We start from the raw sequence: 25,725 nt of genomic DNA on the forward strand, positions 1-25,725 counted from the left end.
TAGCCTTTCGCTCCCTGTATTTTACCCCTGCCACCTTCAGAATTTGAAAGAGAGTATTCCAGTCAACATTGTCAAAAGCTTTCTCTAAGTCTACAAATGCTAGAAACGTAGGTTTGCCTTTCCTTAATCTAGCTTCTAAGATAAGTCGTAGGGTCAGTATTGCCTCACGTGTTCCAGTATTTCTACGGAATCCAAACTGATCTTCCCCGAGATCGGCTTCTGCCAGTTTTTCCATTCGTCTGTAATGAATTCGCGTTAGCATTTTGCATCCGTGACTTATTAAACTGATAGTTCGGTAATTTTCACATCTGTCAACACCTGCTTTCTTTGGGATTGGAATTATTATATTCTTCTTGAAGTCTGAGGGTATTTCGCCTGTCTCATACATCTTGCTCACCAGATGGTAGAGTTTTGTCAGGACTGGCTCTCGCAAGACCATCAGTAGTTCTAATGGAATGTTGTCTTTCAGTGCTCTGTCAAACTCTTCTCGCAGTATTGTATCTCCCATTTCATTTTCATCTACATCCTCTTCCATTTCCATAATATTGTCCTCAGGTACATTGCCGTTGTATAGACCCTCTAATACTCCTTCCATCTTTCTGCTTTCCCTTCTTTGCTTAGAACTGGGTTTCCATCTGAGCTCTTGATATTCATACAAGTGGTTCTCTTTTCTCCAAAGGTGTCTTTAATTTTCCTGTAGGCAGTATATATCTTACGCCTAGTGAGACAAGCCTCTACATCCTTACATTTGTCCTATAGCCATCCCTGCTTAGCCATTTTGCACTTCCTATCGATCTCATTTTTGAGACGTTTGTATTCCTCTTTGCCTGCTTCATTTACTGTATTTTTATATTTTCTCCTTTCATCAGTTAAATTCAATATTTCTTCTGTTACCCAAGGAGTTCTACTAACCCTCGTCTTTTTACGTACTAGATCCTCTGCTGCCTTCACTACTTCATCTCTCAAAGCTGCCCATTCTTCTTCTACTGTATTTCTTTCCCCCCATTCCTGTCAGTTGTTCCCTTATGCTCTCCCTGAAACTCTGTACAACCTCTGGTTTAGTCAGTTTATCCAGGTCCCATCTCCTTAAATTCCCGCCTTTTTGCAGTTTCTTCAGTTTTAATCTACAGTTCATAACCAACAGATTGTGGTCAGTCCAGTAAAATTTCTGTCTCTTGGTTCCAGACCATCAAGTGTCCACTGTGAAGCCTCTGGTGTTCGGCGTGGTGGGGAAATTTCCCATTCCGTTTCCACTGGCTCACAAGGACGCCTGCGGCAGCTCTGGGCTCGAGTGTCCACTTGCAGCAGGGCATCGCTACAACTACACTGACGCAGTTTCCGTCAAAAGGATGTATCCAAAGGTAAACAGCAACGGCATAAGTTCAACAGTCGGATGTCCTGAAAGTTTTGTTCTGCATACATAACCAACTATCAGAAGGCAAAATTAGCGCTTTTCACAGATGATACATGCGTTATTGTCGAGCTGGTCAAAGAATCATCCGCAGAGAAAATAAATTATGCTTTTGTTACAGTTACGAAATTGTTTTTGCACTAACAGACCTCCTTTAAATACAGATTAACCAGTTTTGAGCTGTCAAAAATACCGCACTTACTCTGAATTTGGTTTACCAGATAAAAATAATAAACGGGGAAAAACGTTTGAAGTTCTTGAGTCGGCTTATTGATCAAAATTTACTTTGGAAAAATCATACAGTGAGGTGAAAAAAGTCTTGGGGTACCTCCTAATATCGTGTCGGATCTCCCGGCGTAGTGCAGAAACTTGACTTTGCGAGGACTCAAGAAGTCGATGACAGTCCCCTGCAGAAATATTGAGCCATGCTGCCTCTACAGCCTTCCATAGTCGCGAAAGTGTTGCCGGTGCAGTGTCTTTCATTAGTAATCAAAATATCCTTGATCCCCGGCTCGAGCTCTGCCACCGCTTAAATTTTGAATTAAAGTCATCAGTAATGGCGACCGAAAACTTCTGGCATAAGAGGTCACCATCATTCAGCCAACGGCCATGTCAAAAGAGGGTGGAAGAGCTGATGGAGGTTGAGGGCACTCTCTTACCCTTGGGATGGGAAACGGCAACTGATGACAGAAGAATCAGCATGCTACGGTCGCAGGTTCGAATCCTGCCTCGGGCATGGGTGTGTGTGATGTCCTTAGGTTAGTTAGGTTTAAGTAGTTCTAAGTTCTAGGGGACTTATGACCTAAGATGTTGAGTCCCATAGTGCTCAGAGCCATTTGAACCATTTTTTTTAGAATCAGCAATGGTCAACGGCATGAGGATCCAGATGGCAATGGAACCTAGTGCGTTAAAGACGCATAATGTGTGTCCACAGGACATGTGGGCTGGAATTGAAAAAGTTTCGTGATGATCTCTCTGTTGGCGAAAGATTCCGGAGTAGACCTCCATTCGGATCTCCAGGAGATGACCGCCAGGTGGAAGGTGACCATAAGAAATAGAGTTCGTAACCAACAAAAGGTTAATGTTCTGCGATTCGGGGAGTGGCATATCAGAAGTTTGAACGTGGTAAGGAGGCTATAAAATCTGAAAAGGGAAGTGGTAAGGCCCATTCTAGATATACTGGGGGTCAGTGAAGTGAAACTGAAAGAAGCTAAGGATTTCTGATCAGAAGAGTATAGAGTAATATCAACAGAAGCCGAGAATGGTATAACGGGACTAGGTTTAATTATGAGTAGGAAGGTAGGACAGAGAATAGTTCAGTGATAGGGTTGTCCTCATCAGAATCTTTAGCAAACCAACACCAACACCGACAACGATAGTTCATGCAGACTTCGTAAACCGTGATGAAAACATAGGAAAAGTATGTGAGGATACTGAACGAGTAATTCAGCACATAAGTGAAGATAAATATCTAATAGTCATGGGGGATTGGACTGCGATTGCAAGGGAAGGAGGAGAAGAAAGGGCTGTGGGAGAATTGACGAACTGAAACTGAGTTCAGCAATAAATTTCAGCTAGTAACAGATAATACTCTGTTCGAGAATCATAAGAGGAGATATACTTGAAAAAAGCCTGGAGTTACGGGAACATTTCAGTTAGATTACGTCACGGCCACAGAGAGATTCAGAAACCAAATATTGGATTGTAAGGGTACGCAGGAGCAGATAGACACAGATCACAATTTACTAACGATGAAGAGTAGGCTGAAGTTCAAGAGATTAGTTTGGAAGAACAAATACGCAAATAAGTGGGATACGGATGTACTAAGGAGTGAAGAGGTACGCTTGAAGTTCTGAGGCTATAGATAATGGAATAATGAATATCTCAGTAGGTAGGACAGTTGAAGAATAGACATCTCTAAAACCGGCAATAACAGAAGTTGAAAGGAAAAACGTATGTACAAAGGAGGAAGCTGTGAAGAAACCATGGGTTAGAGAACAAATACTCCAGTTGATCGATGAAAGACGGAAATACAAAAACGTTCAGGGAAATTCAGGAATACAGAAATAAGAGTCACTTAGAAATGAAATAAAGAGGAAGTGCGAGGAAGCTAACGCGAAATAGCTACATGAGAAAAGTGAAAAAGCCTAAAAAGAAATTACTGTCGGAAAGACTGACTCTACATATACAAAAGTCGAAACAACATTCGGGGAAATCAAAAGCAAAGGCGGTAACATTAAGAGCGCAATGGGGATTCCACTGTTAAATGCAGAGGAGAGAGCGGATACGTGGAAAGAGGGCATTGAAGGCCTTTATGAGGGAGAAGATTTGTCTGATGTGATAGAAGAAGAAACAGGAGTCGATTTAGAAGAGATAGGGGACCCAGTATTAGAATGAGATTTTAAATGGGCTTTGGAGAATTTAAGATCGAATAAGACAGAAGGGATAGACAACACTCCGTCAAAATTTCTAAAATCATTGGGTGAAGTGGCAACAAAACGACCAATCACGTTGGTGTGTAGAATGTATGAGACCAGCAGTTTACCATCTCACAAGTGCAAGAATTATCGCACCATCAGCTTAACAGCTCATGCATCCAAGATGCTGTCAAGATAAATATCCAGGATGGAAAAGAAAGCTGAGGATGTGTTAGATGACGATCAGTTTACCTTTCCAAAAGGTAAAGGCACGAGAGAGGCAGTTCTAACGTTGCAGTTGATATTGGGGCAAGTCTAAAGAAAAATTAAGATAAGTTCATAGGATTTATGGGCCCGAGAAAGGGTCCGACAATGTCAAATTGTGCAAGATATTCGAAATTCTGGAAAAAATATGGGTAAGATAAATGGAAACGCGGGTAACATGCAATATGTACAAGAGCCAAGATGGAACAATACGAGTGAAAGACCTAGAACGAAGGGCTCGGATTTAAGAGTTTAAGACAGGGATGTTGTCTTTCATTCCTTCTGGTCAGTCTGTACATCGAAGAAGCAATGACAGAAATAAAAGGAAGGATTCAAGAGTGGGATTGAAATCTAAGGTGAAAGGATATCAATGTTAATATTCGCTGATGACATTGCTATCGTCAGTTGAAGTGAAGAAGGATTACAGGAATTTCTGAATGGAATGAACAGTGTAATGAGTAAAGAATACGAATTGAGAGTAAATCTCAGAAAGACGAAGGTACTGAGAAACAGCAGAAATGAGATCAGTGAGAAACTTGATCAGGATTGGTGATCACGAAGTAGATGGTTCAAATGGCTCTGAGCACTATGGGACTTAACATCTTAGGTCATCAGTCCCCTAAAACTTAGAACTACTTAAACCTAACTAATCTAAGGACATCACACACATCCATGCCCGAGGCAGGATTCGAACCTGCGACCGTAGCAAACCCGCTGTTCCGGACTGCAGCGCCTAGAACCGCACGGCCACCGCGGCCGGCACGAAGTAGATGAAGTTAAGGAATTCTACTACCTAGGAAGCAAAATAAACCATGACGGATGGGGAAAGAGGGCCATAAAAGCAGATTATCCCTGGTAAAAAGGGCATTTATGACTAAAAGATGTCCACTAGTATCAAACATGGGCCTTAATCTGAGGAGCCATGACCTTTGGCCCCTTCAACCCCCACGAAACCCAACCTTAATCTGAGGAAGAAGTTTCTAAGAATGTACGTCTGGAGTACAGCACTGAATGGTAGTGAAACATGGACTGTGGGAAAACCGGAACAGAAAAGAATCGAAGCATCTTACATGTTGCGCTATAGAAGACCGATAAGATAAGGAATGAGGAGATTCTCCGGAGAATTGACGAGGAAAGGAAATTATGGAAAACACTGACATGAAAAATGGACAGGATGATAGGACACGTGTAAAGACATCAGGCAATAACTTCCAAGGTACTAGAGGGAGCTGTAGAGGGTAAAAACTGTATGGGAAGACAGAGGCTGGAATATACCCAGCAAATAATTGAGGAATTGCAAGTGCTGTTCTGAAATGAATAAGATGGCGCAGAAGAGGAATTCGTGGCGGGTCGCAACAAACCAGTCAGAAGACTGATGATTCAAAAAAAAAAAAAAAAAAAAAATGAATAAATCAATAAATACATAAAACAAAACAAATGTTCTATGGGATTCATACTAGGTGACCTATAGGATGTTGCGAAAAGGTACGGCCAAACTTTCAGGAAACATTCCTCACACACAAAGAAAGAAAATATGTTATGTGGACATGTGTCCGGAAACGCTTACTTTCCATGTTAGAGCTCATTTTATTACTTCTCTTCAAGTCACATTAATCATGGAATGGAAACACACAGCAACAGAACCTACCAGCGTGACTTCAAACACTTTGTTACAGGAAATGTTCAAAATGTCCTCCGTTAGCGAGGATACATGCATCCACCCTCCGTCGCATGGAATCCCTGATGCGCTGATGCAGCCCTGGAGAATGGCGTATTGTATCACAGCCGTCCACAATACGAGCACGAAGAGTCTCTACATTTGGTACCAGGGTTCCGTAGAGAAGAGCTTTCAAATGCCCACATAAATGAAAGTCAAGAGGGTTGAGGCCAGGAGAGCGTGGAGGCCATGGAATTGGTCCGCCTCTACCAATCCATCGGTCACCGAATCTGTTGTTGAGAAGCGTACGAACACTTCGACTGAAATGTGCAGGAGCTCCATCGTGCATGAACCACATGTGTCGTACTTGTAAAGGCACATGTTCTAGGAGCACAGGTACAGTATCGCGTATGAAATCATGATAACGTGCTCCATTGAGCGTAGGTGGAAGAACATGGGGCCCAATCAAGACATCACCAACAATGCCTGCCCAAACGTTCACAGAAAATCTGTGTTGATGACGTGATTGCACAATTGCGTGCGAATTCTCGTCAGCCCACGCATGTTGATTGTGAAAATTTACAATTTGATCACGTTGGAATGAAGCCTCATCCGTAAAGAGAACATTTGCACTGAAATGAGCACTCTCCATACAGTGACGTGGTCAACGTTACCTTGTACAGCAGCAACTTCTCTGACGCTGACATTAGGGTTATCGTCAACTGCACGAAGAATTGCCTCGTCCATTGCAGGTGTCCTAATCGTTCTAGGTCTTCCCCAGTCGCGAGTCATAGGCTGGAATGTTCCGTGCTCCCTAAGACGCCGATCAATTGCTTCGAACGTCTTACTGTCGGGACGCCTTCGTTCTGGAAATATGTCTCGATACAAACGTACCGCGCTACGGCTATTGCCCCGTGCTAATCCATATATCAAATGGGCATCTGTCAACTCCGCATTTGTAAACATTGCACTGACTGCAAAACCACGTTCGTGATGAACACTAACCTGCTGATGCTACGTACTGATGTGCTTGATACTAGTGCTGTAGAACAATGAGTCGCATGTCAACACAAGCACCGAAGTCAACATTACCTTCCTTCAATTGGGCCAACTGGCGGTGAATCGAGGAAATACAGTACATACTGACGAAACTACAATGAGCTCTAGCATGGAAATTAAGCGTTTCCGGACGCATGTCCACATAACATCTTTTATTTATTTGTGTGTGAGGAATGTTTGCTGAAAGTTTGGCAGTACCTTTTTGTAACACCCTGTATGTGGCCAAATTATTTGCTAGAACTGTCCAGAGAGTTCTTCAAACCAATTGTGAATAATTGTCTCCGTGACATGGCGCATTGTCATCCATAAAAATTCCATCGTTGTTTGGAACCATGAAGTCCATAAATGCTAAAAGTGGTTTCCAAGTAGCCGAATGTAACCATTTCTAGTGAATGATCAGTTCAGCTGGATCAGAGGACCCAGTCGATTCTATGTAGACACAATCTACACCATTATGAGCCAAAACCAGCTTCCACAGTGCCTTGTTGCCAACTAAGGTCCAAGACTTCGCGGGGTCTGCGCCACACTCCACCCTACCATCGACTCTTACGAATTCTTCCACGCAGCGTGGTCACGAGGCCGGGAGAGGCGCTGCAGGCGATGTCGTGCTGTTAGGAAAGGCACTCGCGTCGATCATATGTTGTCGCAGCTCACTAACGTTGACTTTCGTCGCACTGTCTAACGGATGCGTTCGTTCCGCACTGATTTCTGGGTTATTTCACGCAGTTTTGCTTGTCTGTTAGCACTGACAACTCTACACAAACGCCACTGCTCTGTCATTAAGCGAAGTTCGTCGGTTACTGCATTGTCCGTGGTGAGAGGTAAAGGCTGAAATTTGCTGTTCTCGGCACTCTCTTGACACTGTGGAACTCGGAATACCGAGTTCCTTAACGATTTCCGCAACTGAATGGTCCATACGTCTAGCACCAACTACCACTCCACGTTCAAAGTCTGATCATTCCGTCGTGCGGCCATAATCACGTCGGAATCATCTTCCAAATGAATCACAGAGTACAAATAACAGCTCTGCCAATGCACTGTCTTTTTATATCTTGCGTACGCGATAGTAGCGCCATCTGTACTTGCACATATCGCCATCCCATGACTTCTGTCACTTCAGTTTCTATCGGACCTCTAAAAACGCTCAGCTATTTTGCCATTACAATAATTGATAGCTTTTGGGGTACCGGTATATGTACACTACTGGCCATTACAATTGCTACACCACGAAGATGACGTGCTACAGACGCGAAATTCAACCGACAGGAAGAAGATGCTGTGATGTGCAAATGATAAGCTTTTCAGAGCATTCACACAAGGTTGGCGCCAGTGGCGACACATACAACGTGCTGACATGAGGAAAGTTTCCAACCGATTTCTCATACACAAACAGCAGTTGACCGGCGTTGCCTGGTGAAACGTTGTTGTGATGCCTCGTGTAAGGAGGAGAAATGCGTACAATCACATTTCCGACATTGGTAAATGTCGGATTGTAGCCTATCACGATTGCGGTTTATCTTATCGCGTTGTTCTATATCCAATGACTGTTACCAGAATATGGAATCGGTGGGTTCAGGAGGGTAATACGGAACCCCATGCTGGATCCAAATGGCCTCTTATCACTAGCAGTCGAGATGACAGGCACCTTATTTGCATGGCTGTAACGGATCGTGCAGCCACGTCTTGATCCCTGAGTCAACAGATGGGGACGTTTGCAAGACAATAACCATCTGCACGAACAGTTTGCCGACGTTTGCAGCAGCATGGACTATCAGCACGGAGACCATGGCTGCGGTTACCCTTGACGCTGTATCACAGAGAGGAGCGCCTGCGATGGTGTACTCAACGACGAACCTGGGTGCATGAATGGCAAAACGTCATTTTCTTGGATGAATCCAGGTTCTCTTTACAGCATCATGATGATCGCATCTGTGTTTGGTGACATCGCGGTGAACGCACATTGCAAGCGTTTATTCGTCATCGCCATACTGGCTTATCACCCGGCGTGATAGTATGGGGAGCCATTGGTTACATGTCTCGGTCACCTGTTCGCATTGACAGCACTTTGAACAGTGGACGTTACATTTCACATGTGTTGCGACCCGTGGCTCTACCCTTCATACGATCCCTGCGAAACCCTACATTTTAGTAGGATAATGCACGACCGCATGTTGCAGGTCCTGTACGGGGCTTTCTGGAAATAGAAAATGTTCAACTGCTGCCCTGGCCAGCACATTCTCCAGATCTCTCACCAATGGTGGCCGAGCAACTGGCTCGTCACAATACGCCAGTCACTACTCTTGATGAACTGTGGTATCGTATTGAAGCTCCATGGGCAGCTGTACATGTACACGCCATCCAAGCTCTGTTTGACCCAATGCCCAGGCATATCAAGGCCGTTATTATGGCCAGAGGTGGATGTTCTGGGTACTGATTTCTCAGGATCTATGAACCCAAATTGCGTGAAAATGTAATCACATGTCAGTTCTAGTATAATATATTTGTCCAATGAATACCCGTTTATCATCTGCATTTCTTCTTGGTGTAGCAATTTTAATGGCCAGTAGTGTATATACACTACTGGACAAGAAAGTGAGGCACTTGGAAGGGAATGATGAAAAGAAATGAAACTTTGCAAGTTGAGAGGATATGCAATGTTATTTCAGTGATTAGAAACTCAAGTCAAATTTACAAAAAAGAACTTGGCAGAACGACCCCACTTTTCGTTATGACATTTCCCCCTCCGTCGTGAATGCATGCACTGATTCGGTTGGGAAGGGTGCCACAAAGTCAGGGTATCCTCTCCTAAGGCAAACTAGCCCACAACTGTTGTAATTCTTCCTTGACATCCTAGATACTGGCAATGAATGGAGTTGACGTATGGTCCCTCACACATTCTTCCAGGGACAGACATCGTGATCTTGCTACCTGTGGGAGTACCTCAATAAAATGCAGATATTTCAGAGACATGTGTCATCTGTGGACATGTATTGCCCTGTTGCAAAAGGCACCAAGATACTGTCACATGAGAGTTAACGTATGAGAACTCAAGATGTCCATGCAAGGGTGTCCATATGAATGCTTGTATGGGAGGAAGTGAGCAAGACCTGGGGCTATGAAGTATTGCCAATAATTTGGAAAATGAATGGTGACCTGTAAGTAGGCATAAAAAAGTTCCAGTTCTGATGCTGTTAAAAACCTACATAATACCAACCTTTAGATCTTTTTCTTGAAATAAAAATACCTAACTATGCTATATTTTTTCCTTTCCATAAGAGCTGGGGGGGGGGGGGGGGGGCGATTAGAGAGGGAGCCGACTCATGCCCTGGGTGTGAGTGCCCTTGTGTCCATGACATACTATTATGCCCTTGAGTGCCATCAGTTGCTACCAGCTATGACCTGAAGTCATACTTAATGGCTCCCCACGCCATGGCACTAGGTTTAACACTGCTGTGACCTTCTGAAGCATTGGAAGAGTGGTGGAGTATGGAGTGGTGGCATGAGTGGGAAGCATGAATTGCTGTCGATGGCACGACATCGCTATTCTGTGATAAATAGCAGTTCTACACCACCTCAGGTGATCAACATTGATGAGTATGGTGGCAACATGGACAGATGTCCCATTGTAGAGGCACAGAAGTGCTAGTAATGTTGTCAGGAGAAATCGGGTATCACATCAGATAGTAGCCGGTAGTGACTGACAGGACTCAAGAGTATAACAGTACCAGTACGTCACAGACACGAGGACATCCCCCCACCCCTCCTGTTCTTAGAAAAATAAAAAAAAATATAGCATACATAAGTGTTTCTCTTCCAAGAAAAAGATTTCAGGTTGGTATTATGTAGGTTTTTAACAGGGTCAGAGCTGGAACTTTGTTATGGCACTTACAAGGCAAGCCACCATTCATATTCCAAAATATTAACAGTACCTCACACCCCCAGGTCTTGCTCCCCTCCTCTTCTGATGAAGCAAGCTGGAATATATTTACTTCCCCTCTTGTTTTGCCATCTGCTTCCTTAAAATTCATTTTTTCACTTTTAACTAATTATCATTAACATACATGAGTATAATCTGCAGTTTCATAACAGAGAAAAGTTGGCCCTCAGTTTTAAAGAATATAACACCAGATATAATTTTGTGCTTATTTTTATGTATGTAATGGATTTTCCAATTTATTTTGACTATTCATAGTTAGTATGTTTCATTATAGGGTGAAATCAGTAATTGTTTTGTAACTTAAATTCTATTGTTGACTTATAAACAAATATAAATTCTATAATAATTATAAACGTTTGGTAGACAAAACACTAGCATTTTTAAGTACTGGTATTTATTTGGCTCTATTTGGAAACATGTTAGCAAAGCAAGCCCTTAATTAATTTGAAAGTAATTAACAGTTTTATCAAAAGTATTGTTTGCATAACTATACTGTATATGTTGATTTTATGATTTAAACAAATAATTTAGCCTAACCTTTGTAATAGAAGAAACTGTTAAGAAGAACCAATTTTTCGATGTATTCAGTTAATTTAATGAGTTAAGTTTTAATTGTAGTTTCTGTAAATTTAACTTCGAACAATGTGTTATTTCAGTACCTATTATTGCTTCAACTTAACTGCGAAATAAGTGTGGCACTATTAGGTCATGTGTTAAAACAATGACAGTGTCTGCTCCATATGTACCTTTCTACTCTTCAAGAACTGTGAAATTTGTGGTTAGGTTTTTACTGCATTTTCTTTTGCCAAATTCATACTACTAACAGGGTTATCAAAGATATGTTTTACAAACAGAAACACTGTATAATCTGCATCCTTACACGTCTTTATGTCTGTGTTTCCTGGTAAGTGGTTTGTATGTACAAGAAATAGATGATGTCCTAATTTAGTTCCCTGTGGTAATCTGTGTTGAACCTCAAGTGTATTTGACAGATGACTTCCTGAACTCACCACTTGCTTCCTATTATTAAGATATGATTTGACAAGTTTTAAACTTTTGTCACATGTTCCATAGTACTCAAATTTAGGGAACAAAATAGAGTAGTCAACACAGTCAAAGGCCTTGCTCACATCACATTAGGTTCTGTGTGCGTGAGCATGCCCTCGAATGCTGCTAAAATGTCTTTCACTAAGAGTTCTATGAAATGCATAGATTTCTTTTCTGTAACGAAAATGTGATGTACCTAACATATCATTTAGTCTAGGTACTCGTACAACTGCTGTAACATTATGCCTTCAAGGACTTTGGCTAGTACTGGAATTAGTGAAACTGGCCTGTAATTTGATTGACTTACATATGTAAATATTGAGTCCACTTACAGTAAATTGCTACTTTCCATGCAGTTTTAGAATAAACGCAGCTACATGTAGTCAAATGAAATTTTCAAACTTGAACTGAAATATTTGAATAATTGTATCATAATGAAAATTTAAACAAAAAATTTATTAAAATATGAAACAGAACTATTGATGGAACTTCCTGGCAGATTAAAACTGTGTGCCCGACCGAGACTTGAACTCGGGACCTTTGCCTTTCGCGGGCAAGTGCTCTACCAACTAAGCTACCGAAGCACGACTCACGCCCGGTCTCACAGCTTTAAGTCTGCCAGTATCTTGTCTCCTACCTTCCAAACTTTACAGAAGCTCTCCTGCGAACCTTGCAGAACTAGCACTCCTGGGGGTATAGCATTTGCCCGCAAAAGGCTTCGGTCCCGAGTTCGAGTCTTGGTCGGGAACACAGTTTTAATCTGCCAGGAAGTTTCATATCAGCGCACACTCCGCTGCAGAGTGAAAATATCATTCTGAGAACTATTCATGATCAGTAGTTACCTCCAAGAGTGGAAATATTAAATTCAGCTGACAGACACATATAAAAGTAGAAGTACACAACCTATCCTACCCTTGGAACTAATAGCTCCTTCTTCAGGAGGAGAGGGGGCAGGGGATATGTTGAGGAAGAAATTGTAGATCACTCAGATCTCAAGGATGAGTGGGACCCGGCTGTAGTAAGCACAGGGGTAAACTGTCTGCTCCCGGTAGCTGAGTGGTCAGTGCGACAGAATGTCAATCGTAAGGGCCCGGGTTCGATTCCCAGCTGGGTTGGAGATTTTCTTCACGCAGAGACTGGGTGTTGTCCTAATCATCATCATTTCATCCCCATCAACATGCAAGTCACCGAAGTGGCGTCAAATCGAAAGACTTGCACCCCATGAATGGTCTACCCGATGGGAGGCCCTAGTCACGTGACATTTACAGGGGTAAACTGAGATATAGGGAGGTGTCAGAGAGACTAGAATGTCAGACACATCTCTGACCTGCTCTCTCTGATGGCTCTCTCTCATCTCTCTCTACCCTTGTCTTCACTACAGATTTAAAATATCTCTGACCTTGCCCTCTTTTTGACGCCTATTTCCCAACAACATTGACTAGTTCTGACAATAGGTGGAAATCTTGTGGAGCACTATCTCCAGTCCTGGTGGCATGGCACCTTTATGATTGTCTTTGTGCACTAGAGAATTTATTTAGAGTTGACAACCTTACATCTTGCAGAAGTATCTCCAGGAGCCTAAGTATTCACTTTTAATAACTTTACTTATGTCTTGACCATACATTTATTTTTAATCAACCTTACATATTTTGACTTTATTATTTTCAAAGGCATTGCTACATCAGGACAAGTTCTCAAGAATGTTGACATGATGCAATGTAATGTTTTTATATGACTGACATAGCAATGCCTTTGAAAATGATGGAAATTCAAAATGCATAAGGTTGATGAGAAATAAAAATGTGGTCAATACATAAGTAAAGTTATTAAAAGTGCATCCAGATGGCCACATCATCTCATAGCACTTTCATGCAAAGTGCGGCCTAAGTACTCTTTCTCTTATCATCCAATACAAGTATTCTTTAATGGTACTTTGGCTAACAATAAGAGCAAATTTTATATGAACTCAGCCACATGCATCCACAGTACTAGAAGTAGAAATAATGTCCAAACACACTATGGGTCCCATTCTAGGGTTCAGAACTGAATTATGTAATCTGCCACGGAAGTCTTTTAACAGCTTTCCAGCAGGCATAAGACAGGAAATTGGAAAAATGTAGATAATCTAAACCAACTAAAAGAGCAGCTTATTAGCCACTGCTATAATTTATAAGAATATTTGGATTTTGAAATGTATATTCCATTGAACTCCTTTTCAACAGTCTTTACCTTTCCCAGTACACAGACAGTTGATAGTATTTTACTCCAGTCAGTAAGGTTACAGTAGTGGTTAAAGTCTTGCTAAGTATATTTCAGATGAAATAATAAAGACAGCAAAGACCCACAATGGTTTAATGGTACCATCTGTAGAATGATACAGAAATGGATACTATTACACTCTTTCTACAAAAGAGATGCAGAGATATTTACAGAGAAAAGTTAATAGCACTTCCTGCATGTGTAAGAAGGGTCATGTGTGAAACTCACAATACCTTTCACCATCAAACCCGGATGGAAAATTTATCAGAAAATCCTAATGTGTTCTGGTCATATTTAAAACCAACATGAATTGTGGTTCATTATCTCATAACATTACAGTTTTCGAAAAAAATGGTTCAAGTGGCTCTGAGCACTATGGGACTTAACTTCTGAGGTCATCAGTCCCCTAGACTTAGAACTACTTAAACCTAACTAAACTAAAGACATCACACACATCCATGCCCGAGGCAGGATTCGAACCTGTGACCGTAGCGGTCATGTGGTTCCAGACTGTAGCGCCTAGAACCACTCGGCCAGTCTGGCTGGCTACAGTTTTCAAAACATTTGATCTGATGTATGGAAGACATGTCAAGACTTACAATAAGAAACATTTTTAAGAGAAACATAATTTTATATACATTTCTGAGATACTGATGCACAAATATATATTACATCTTGGTTCAAGCAGTATTTATTTGCATTTTTTAACCAGTAGTTGGTAGTAATTTTATCAATGTAGGCTACTGATTTGTTGTTTCGTCTAATGCTTTCATAAAAGTTTAACTTGAAACCAAATTTCTGATTTTAGTTGCAAAACTTTGTGGAATCACTGCTTTAAAATAACATATTTATGTTGAAGTCTGTTGAAATCACAACTTTTTTTCTTGCTGTCTTTGTAAAGTTTTTTAAGAAAACATTGGAATTTAGCGTAGAACCCTTTCATTATAGCACATCCAGGAATTCTACAAATTGCTATAATCACTGTATTCAGATCACTTAACTCTATAGAGCAACTCTCAAACACATGTTCTTCAATTAAATGACTACAGTTTTCTCTTCCTTTATAACTTACGTAAGTGCCAACAAGAATGCAGGAGCCACTACAAGATTTGTTTCTCCCACAAAAACTGCTAGCTACCTTAGAAATAGTAATAGTATTTAAAACTTGTATACAATCTTCTGGTAATTGGTTTCATTTTGGCAGATTATTTTAATATTTACATATTCTGAAAGCACAATTTTAAGTTCACCAATTGTAGCATAATTCCTCAGGCTTTCCCAGCAATATGTTGACATACTGAGTAAGTGGATCTTCTAGCAGTTGTTCATGTCATTCTCACATGATATTTCACCAGCAAGTCACACCACTGAAATATCATGCGAGAACAGTGTGAAGAAATGGCAAGAGAAGCTGATTATTCAACAATTAATTTTAGTGTATTTAAGTTTTGGTAGCTCTGCTGGTAAACCATTGATATTCCAGTGCATAAACAGAGAATTTTTTTGTTTCACTATGATTTCATATTTGTCCTGTCTGTGGTATCTATGCTTTTTATTTTCAGTTTTTACCTTTTCGTTGTCACGTTCATCAGAATGTATCAGGTTTCTTTGTGTTTTAGGATTTTTACCCACATCTACAAACATTTTACTGAAGTTCGTAGAGCCTACTGAATGTACATGTTATAACTGAAAAAAGCAGACAGAGTGCAAAAATATTAATTTTCTTATTTAAAAATTTATTTATGAATGAATGAGAGAGATTAATATTGGTACCCTGGCCAGTGAAAAACAATTAAGGCTGGTTAAAGTGAACAAGGCAACAGGCCTTAAGTGGATTCCATCTAGCTTTTGCATTGAATATGCTCCTTTCACTTTCTGGGGTCATAATATGACAAACCTAAAAATCACCTTCACAAAAAAAATATGAGCTGTTAGAATAAATTCCACCAGTCCAAGGCTAACGCCCTCCAAGCAGCTATAGCAGCAGCTAAATATTCTGCATTTATCGTGCCTCCACAGATAAAAAAGGGTAACTAACATAAAAAGGTGCACTGAAAATTTCAAAACAATTCAGGTCTTCATTCATATAATACAAGAATGGGCAATGATATTCGTGTAAAAAGAATAAACAAGCTATTGCACATAAACAAACAAACGTTCAAAGTACAAAATTGAATAAAAAAACTTCCAGTGCATAAAAAATAAATGAAAAAAAAATTTCTACATTTGAGGAACAAATGTTCAAGTTTTTAATGACCAACTACTATTACAGTGTAAACAAATACCTTCAACAACCTAGTAGCAAGTAATTATATTCATGTCCGCATCTCGTGGTCGTGCGGTAGCGTTCTCGCTTCCCACGCCCGGGTTCCCGGGTTCGATTCCCGGCGGGGTCAGGGATTTTCTCTGCCTCGTGATGACTGGGTGTTGTGTGCTGTCCTTAGGTTAGTTAGGTTTAAGTAGTTCTAAGTTCTAGGGGACTGATGACCATAGATGTTAAGTGCCATAGTGCTCAGAGCCATTTGAACCCATTAATTATATTCATGTACTGTGTTGATACTATATGCCATACTCAATATCAATAGTATTTTCAGTCAAATGTTTGCTATGATCCAAAGTAGTACTTTAAACTGAAGTATCACAACTATTATGTGTTTTTATTTAAATCTTAACACAGTGATCAATGAAAAATATCTTTTATGTACGAGGGCAATTCAATAAGTAATGCAACACATTTTTTTCTGAAACAGGGGTTGTTTTATTCAGCATTGAAATACACCAGGTTATTCCCCAATCTTTTAGCTACACAACACTATTTTTCAACGTAATCTCCATTCAATGCTACGGCCTTACGCCACCTTGAAATGAGGGCCTGTATGCCTGCACGGTACCATTCCATTGGTCGATGTCGGAGCCAACGTCGTACTGCATCAACAACTTCTTCATCATCCGCGTAGTGCCTCCCACGGATTGCGTCCTTCATTGGGCCAAACATATGGAAATCCGATGGTGCGAGATCGGGGCTGTAGGGTGCATGAGGAAGAACAGTCCACTGAAGTTTTGTGAGCTCCTCTCGGGTGCGAAGACTTGTGTGAGGTCTTGCGTTGTCATGAAGAAGGAGAAGTTCGTTCAGATTTTTGTGCCTACGAACACGCTGAAGTCGTTTCTTCAATTTCTGAAGAATAGTACAATACACTTTAGAGTTGATCGTTTGACCATGGGGAAGGACATCGAACAGAATAACCCCTTCAGCGTCCCAGAAGACTGTAACCGTGACTTTACCGGCTGAGGGTATGGCTTTAAACTTTTTCTTGGTAGGGGAGTTGGTGTGGCGCCACTCCATTGATTGCCGTTTTGTTTCAGGTTCAAAGTGATGAATCCATGTTTCATCGCCTGTAACAATCTTTGACAAGAAATTGTCACCCTCAGCCACATGACGAGCAAGCAATTCCGCACAGATGGTTCTCCTTTGCTCTTTATGGTGTTCGGTTAGACAACGAGGGACCCAGCGGGAACAAACCTTTGAATATCCCAACTGGTGAACAATTGTGACAGCACTACCAACAGAGATGTCAAGTTGAGCACTGAGTTGTTTGATGGTGATCCGTCGATCATCTCGAACGAGTGTGTTCGCACGCTCTGCCATTGCAGGAGTCACAGCTGTGCACGGCCGGCCCGCACGCGGGAGATCAGACGGTCTTGCTTGACCTTGCGGTGATGATGACACATGCTTTGCCCAACGACTCACCGTGCTTTTGTCAACTGCCAGATCACCGTAGACATTCTGCAAGCGCCTATGAATATCTGAGATGCCCTGGTTTTCCGCCAAAAGAAACTTGATCACTGCCCGTTGTTTGCAACGCACATCCGTTACAGACGCCATTTTAACAGCTCCGTACAGCGCTGCCACCTGTCGGAAGTCAATGAAACTATACGAGACGTAGCGGGAATGTTTGAAAATATTCCACAAGAAATTTCCGGTTTTTTCAACCAAAATTGGCCGAGAAAAAAAATGTGTTGCATTACTTATTGAACTGCCCTCATAATTAATCAAAAATTGTGTGTACAGTTTTAATGTAAGATTGTGTAGGTGTATTGGCACCCTTGTATTTGTAGGATACTGTACATCCTTATATTTGTTTGTGTGTATTTTTATTTTTTTTATATACTACATAATTTCTGGCAAAATCCCTGCAGTGTAAAGTGTCGCCAACTGAATAAACTATTACTGCTACTGATAATAATAATAATAATAATAATAATAATAATAATAATAATAATAACCCCCGTGGAGGCCCGGGAAAAGAATAGGCCTCCGGTATGTTCTGCCAGTCGTAAAAGGCGACGAAAAGAACAAACCACTAATAGGGCTAACCCCCCTTTTAGTGTGATTACTTGGTTCAGGACAGAACTAAAGAAGCCTCGGACAAGCGCCGTCATGGTCGGGGACGGCGCTTGAACCCTATGCCCGCCCACAATGGTAAAGACACTGCTAGCCAACTGGAAAATGATTCAAATCCAAATAGAGGTGTTTTGCAGGATATGCTTCCTGCAACCACCCTAGAAGGAAAACAAAGACAGAGGATGAGATGGTCAGATGAAGTTAATCGACACCTTATGTTCTGTTATTACCAAGCAACGAACCTAGGAACCAACACAACTGGATACAGATCACAAGTATACACAACATTTATTACCAGATACCCAGAATTAAAATTTTTAACAGAACAACGTCTAGCTGATCAGATTCGTGTAATAATAAAAAATAACAGGATACCCCAGTCAGAATTAGAAAACATCAAACAACAAGTACAACAAATACTGGAACAAAATAATGTGCAATTAGAAGAAGAAGAAAATACAGTAATGGACTCAAACATCCCAGAGCAAACAAACAAAGAACAACACGCATCAATTAAACCATCAGAGGAAAATGAAATTTTAAGACAGCCACCAGCACAAGCACAAATAGAACACGAAGTGACACACATGTTAGATATAGAAGAAAAATTTCAGTTGACATATATAGAATACAAAGACACAAATACAGACATTAGACCATTCTTGCATAGACCACCAAATAGCCCACAAGTCGAAACAACAATAAAAACTATCAACACAATCATACACAACAAAATAAATGAATACACAACTATGGAAGAGTTACAACTACTTGTTTATGTAGGAGCACTCACTACACTAAATATACACACTAGGCAGATATCAGAACCAACCAACACACAGAAGAAACCCACAAAACCAGCATGGCAACACAGGCTACAGATCAGAATAGAAAAACTGAGAAAAGACATCGGACAGTTAACACAATTTATAAGAAATGAAATATCAGACAAAAAACGAAAAAGGTTAGGTAAAATCTCACAACAAGAAGCAATAGAGCAATTAGATGAAAAGAAGCAGAAGTTACAAGCATTGGCCAAACGACTTAGAAGATACAAAAAAAGTGAAAATAGAAGGAAACAAAACCAAACATTCAACACAAACCAAAAGAAATTTTACCAGACAATAGATAACACACACATTAAAATAGACAATCCACCAAACATAACAGACATGGAACACTTCTGGAGCAACATATGGTCAAACCCGGTACAACATAACAGGCATGCACGGTGGATACAAGCAGAAACAGACTCACACAAGATGATACCACAAATGCCTGAAGTGATAATTTTGCAACATGAAGTCACCCGAGCAATTAATTCTACGCACAATTGGAAAGCCCCTGGAAATGATAAAATAGCAAATTTCTGGCTAAAGAAGTTCACCTCAACACATTCACATCTAACTAATTTATTTAACAGTTACATTGCAGACCCATACATATTCCCTGATACACTTACACATGGAATAACTTATCTGAAACCTAAAGATCAAGCAGACACAGCAAACCCAGCTAAATATCGCCCCATAACATGCCTACCAACAATCTACAAAATATTAACTTCAGTCATTACACAGAAATTAATGACACATACAACACAGAACAAAATTATAAATGAAGAACAAAAAGGCTGCTGCAAAGGAGCACGAGGATGTAAAGAGCAACTGATAATAGATGCAGAGGTGACATATCAAGCTAAAACTAAACAAAGGTCTCTACACTACGCATACATTGATTACCAAAAAGCTTTTGATAGTGTACCCCACTCATGGTTACTACAAATATTGGAAATATACAAAGTAGATCCTAAATTGATACAGTTCCTAAACATAGTAATGAAAAACTGGAAAACCACACTTAATATCCAAACAAATTCAGATAATATCACATCACAGCCAATACAGATTAAGCGTGGAATATACCAAGGAGACTCATTAAGTCCTTTCTGGTTCTGCCTTGCTCTGAACCCACTATCCAACATGCTAAATAATACAAATTATGGATACAATATTACTGGAAAGTACCCACACAAAATCACACATTTGCTATACATGGATGATCTAAAACTACTGGCAGCAACAAATCAACAACTCAACCAATTACTAAAGATAACAGAAGTATTCAGCAATGATATAAGTATGGCGTTTGGAACAGACAAATGTAAGAAAAATAGCATAGTCAAGGGAAAACACACTAAACAAGAAGATTACATATTGGATAACCACAGCGACTGCATAGAAGCGATGGAAAAAACGGATGCCTATAAATATCTAGGATACAGACAAAAAATAGGAATAGATAATACAAATATTAAAGAAGAACTAAAAGAAACATATAGACAAAGACTAACAAAAATACTGAAAACAGAATTGACAGCAAGAAACAAGACAAAAGCTATAAATACTTATGCCATACCAATATTGACCTACTCATTTGGAGTAGTGAAATGGAGTAACACAGACCTAGAAGCACTCAATACACTTACACGATCACAATGCCATAAATATAGAATACATCACATACATTCAGCAACAGAAAGATTCACATTAAGCAGAAAGGAAGGAGGAAGGGGATTTATCGATATAAAAAACCTACATTATGGACAGGTAGACAATTTAAGAAAATTCTTTATAGAACGAACAGAAACTAGCAAAATACACAAAGCAATCACTCATATAAATACATCGGCTACACCACTACAATTTCATAACCACCTCTACAACCCTTTAGACCACATAACATCAACAGATACGAAGAAAGTAAATTGGAAAAAGAAAACACTTCATGGCAAGCACCCGTATCATCTAACACAGCCACACATCGATCAAGACGCATCCAACACATGGTTAAGAAAAGGCAATATATACAATGAGACAGAAGGATTCATGATTGCAATACAGGATCAAACAATAAACACCAGGTATTACAGCAAGCATATTATTAAAGATCCCAATACCACAACAGATAAATGCAGACTTTGTAAACAACAAATAGAAACAGTAGATCACATCACAAGCGGATGTACAATACTAGCAAATACAGAATACCCCAGAAGACATGACAATGTCGCAAAAATAATACATCAACAGCTTGCCTTACAACATAAACTTTTAAAACAACAAGTTCTTACATACAAGTATGCACCACAAAATGTACTGGAGAATGATGAATACAAATTATACTGGAACAGAACCATTATAACAGATAAAACAACGCCACATAACAAACCTGACATCATACTCACCAATAAAAAGAAGAAATTAACACAACTAATCGAAATATCCATACCCAATACAACAAATATACAAAAGAAAACAGGAGAAAAAATTGAAAAATACATCCAACTGGCTGAGGAAGTCAAAGACATGTGGCATCAGGATAAAGTTGACATCATACCAATTATACTATCAACTACAGGAGTCGTACCACACAATATCCACCAGTACATCAATGCAATAGAGCTACATCCAGACGTATATATACAACTACAGAAATCAGTAATTATTGATACATGTTCAATTACCCGAAAGTTCCTAAATGCAATATAACACATACCATACAGTTAAAAGGAAGTGACGCCTGATCAAGGTCCGCGTCACTTTTCATTTTTAACCAGACTTAACGTCTGAGAAAGTAAAGAATAATAATAATACCGTGGAGGCCCGGGAAAAGAATAGGCCTCCGGTATGTTCTGCCAGTCGTAAAAGGCGACGAAAAGAACAAACCACTAATAGGGCTAACCCCCCTTTAGTGTGATTAGTTGGTTCAGGACAGAACTAAAGAAGCCTCGGACAAGCGCCGTCATGGTCGGGGACGACGCTCGAACCCTATGCCCGCCCACAACGGTAACGACACTGCTAGCCAACTGGAAAATGATTTAAATCAAAATAGAGGTGTTTTGCAGGATATGCTTCCTGCAACCACCCTAGAAGGAAAACAAAGACAGAGGATGAGATGGTCAGATGAAGTTAATAGACACCTCATGTTCTGTTATTACCAAGCAACAAACCTAGGAACCAACACAACTGGATACAGATCACAAGTATACACAACATTTATTACCAGATACCCAGAATTAAAATTTTTAACAGAACAACGACTAGCTGATCAGATCCGTGTAATAATCAAAAATAACAGGATACCCCAGTCAGAATTAGAAAACATCAAACAACAAGTACAACAAATACTGGAACAAAATAATGTGCAATCAGAAGAAGAAGAAAATACAGTAATGGACTCAAACATCCCAGAGCAAACAAACAAAGAACAACACGCACCAATCAAACAATCAGAGGAAAACGAAATCTTAAGACAGCCACCAGAACAAGCACAAATAGAACACGAAGTGACACACATGATAGATATAGAAGAAAAATTTCAGCTGACATATATAGAATACAAAGACACAAATACAGACATAAGACCATTCTTGCATAGACCACCAAATAACCCACAAGTCGAAACAACAATAAAAACTATTAACACAATCATACACAACAAAATAAATGAAAACACAACTATGGAAGAGTTACAACTACTGGTTTATATAGGAGCACTCACTACACTAAATATACACACTAGACAGAGATCAGAACCAACCAACACACAGAAGAAACCCACAAAACCAGCATGGCAACACAGGCTACAGATCAGAATAGAAAAACTGAGAAAAGACATCGGACAGCTAACACAATTTATAAGAAATGAAATCTCGGAAAAAAACGAAAAAGGTTAGGTAAAATCTCACAACAAGAAGCGACAGAGCAATTAGACGAAAAGAAGCAGAAATTACAAGCATTAGCCAAACGACTCAGAAGATATAAAAAAAGTGAAAATAGAAGGAAACAAAACCAAACATTCAACACAAACCAAAAGAAATTTTACCAGACAATAGATAACACACACATTAAAATAAACAATCCACCAAACATAACAGACATGGAACACTTCTGGAGCAACATATGGTCAAACCCGGTACAACATAACAGGCATGCACGGTGGATACAAGCAGAAACAGACACATACAAGATGATACCACAAATGCCTGAAGTGATAATTTTGCAATATGAAGTCACCCAAGCAATTAATTCTACTCACAATTGGAAAGCCCCTGGAAATGATAAATAGCAAATTTCTGGTTAAAGAAGTTCACCTCAACACATTCACATCTAACTAAATTATTTAACAGTTACATTGCAGACCCATACACATTCCCTGATACACTTACACATGGAATAACTTATCTGAAACCTAAAGATCAAGCAGACACAGCGAACCCAGCTAAATATCGCCCCATAACATGCCTACCAGCAATATACAAAATATTAACTTCAGTCATTAAACAGAAATTAATGACACATACAACACAGAACAAAATTATAAATGAAGAACAAAAAGGCTGTTGCAAAGGAGCACGAGGATGTAAAGAGCAACTGATAATAGATGCAGAGGTGACATATCAAGCTAAAACTAAACAAAGGTCGCTACACTACGCATACATTGATTACCAAAAAGCTTTTGATAGTGTACCCCACTCATGGTTACTACAAATATTGGAAATATACAAAGTAGATCCTAAATTGATACAGTTCCTAAACATAGTAATGAAAAATTGGAAAACCACACTTAATATCCAAACAAATTCAAATAATATCACATCACAGCCAATACAGATTAAGCGTGGAATGTACCAAGGAGACTCATTAAGTCCTTTCTGGTTCTGCCTTGCTCTGAACCCACTATCCAACATGCTAAATAATACAAATTATGGATACAATATTACTGGAACATACCCACACAAAATCACACATTTGCTATACATGGGTGATCTAAAACTACTGGCAGCAACAAATCAACAACTCAACCAATTACTAAAGATAACAGAAGGATTCAGCAATGATATAAGTATGGCTTTTGGAACAGACAAATGTAAGAAAAATAGCATAGTCAAGGGAAAACACACTAAACAAGAAGATTACATATTGGATAACCACAGCGACTGCATAGAAGCGATGGAAAAAACGGATGCCTATAAATATCTAGGATACAGACAAAAAATAGGAAAAGAAAATACAAATATTAAAGAAGAACTAAAAGAAACATATAGACAAAGACTAACAAAAATACTGAAAACAGAACTGACAGCAAGAAACAAGACAAAAGCTATGAATACCTATGCTATACCAATATTGACCTACTCATTTGGAGTAGTGAAATGGAGTAACACAGACCTAGAAGCACTCAATACACTTACACGATCACAATGCCACAAATATAGAATAAATCACATACATTCAGCAACAGAAAGATTCACATTAAGCAGAAAGGAAGGAGGAAGGGGATTTATCGACATAAAAAACCTACATTATGGACAGGTAGACAATTTAAGAAAATTCTTTATAGAACGAGCAGAAACTAGCAAAATACACAAGGCAATCACTCATATAAATACATCGGCTACACCACTGCAATTTCATAACCACTTCTACAACCCTTTAGATCACATAACATCAACAGATACGAAGAAAGTAAATTGGAAAAAGAAAACACTTCATGGCAAGCACCCGTATCATCTAACACAGCCACACATCGATCAAGACGCATCCAACACATGGCTAAGAAAAGGCAATATATACAGTGAGACGGAAGGATTCATGATTGCAATACAGGATCAAACAATAAACACCAGGTATTACAGCAAGCATATCATTAAAGATCCCAGTACCACAACAGATAAATGCAGACTTTGTAAACAACAAATAGAAACAGTAGATCACATCACAAGCGGATGTACAATACTAGCAAATACAGAATACCCCAGAAGACATGACAATGTCGCAAAAATAATACATCAACAGCTTGCCTTACAACATAAACTTTTAAAACAACAAGTTCCTACATACAAGTATGCACCACAAAATGTACTGGAGAATGATGAATACAAATTATACTGGAACAGAACCATTATAACAGATAAAACAACGCCAAATAACAAATCTGACATCATACTCACCAATAAAAAGAAGAAATTAACACAACTAATCGAAATATCCATACCCAGTACAACAAATATACAAAAGAAAACAGGAGAAAAAATTGAAAAATACATCCAACTGGCTGAGGAAGTCAAAGACATGTGGCATCAGGATAAAGTTGACATCATACCAATTATACTATCAACTACAGGAGTCATACCACACAATATCCACCAGTACATCAATGCAATACAGCTACATCCAAACATATATATACAACTACAGAAATCCGTAA

General features: G+C 39.6%; 1 protein-coding gene across 1 annotated transcript in view; it reads left to right on the forward strand.

Moving 5' to 3' along the window:
• Positions 1 to 25,725, forward strand: part of LOC126210153 (NPC intracellular cholesterol transporter 2 homolog a-like) — a 94,162-nt gene that overhangs the window by 63,094 nt on the left and 5,343 nt on the right. Inside the window, exon 3 of the mRNA XM_049939304.1 lies at positions 1,186 to 1,361. Within this exon, the coding sequence (XP_049795261.1) occupies positions 1,186 to 1,361 (176 nt within the window). The remainder of the gene's footprint in view (positions 1 to 1,185; positions 1,362 to 25,725) is intronic.

This window comes from Schistocerca nitens, chromosome 10 (assembly GCF_023898315.1).
Source record: "Schistocerca nitens isolate TAMUIC-IGC-003100 chromosome 10, iqSchNite1.1, whole genome shotgun sequence".
NCBI lineage: Eukaryota > Metazoa > Arthropoda > Insecta > Orthoptera > Acrididae > Schistocerca > Schistocerca nitens.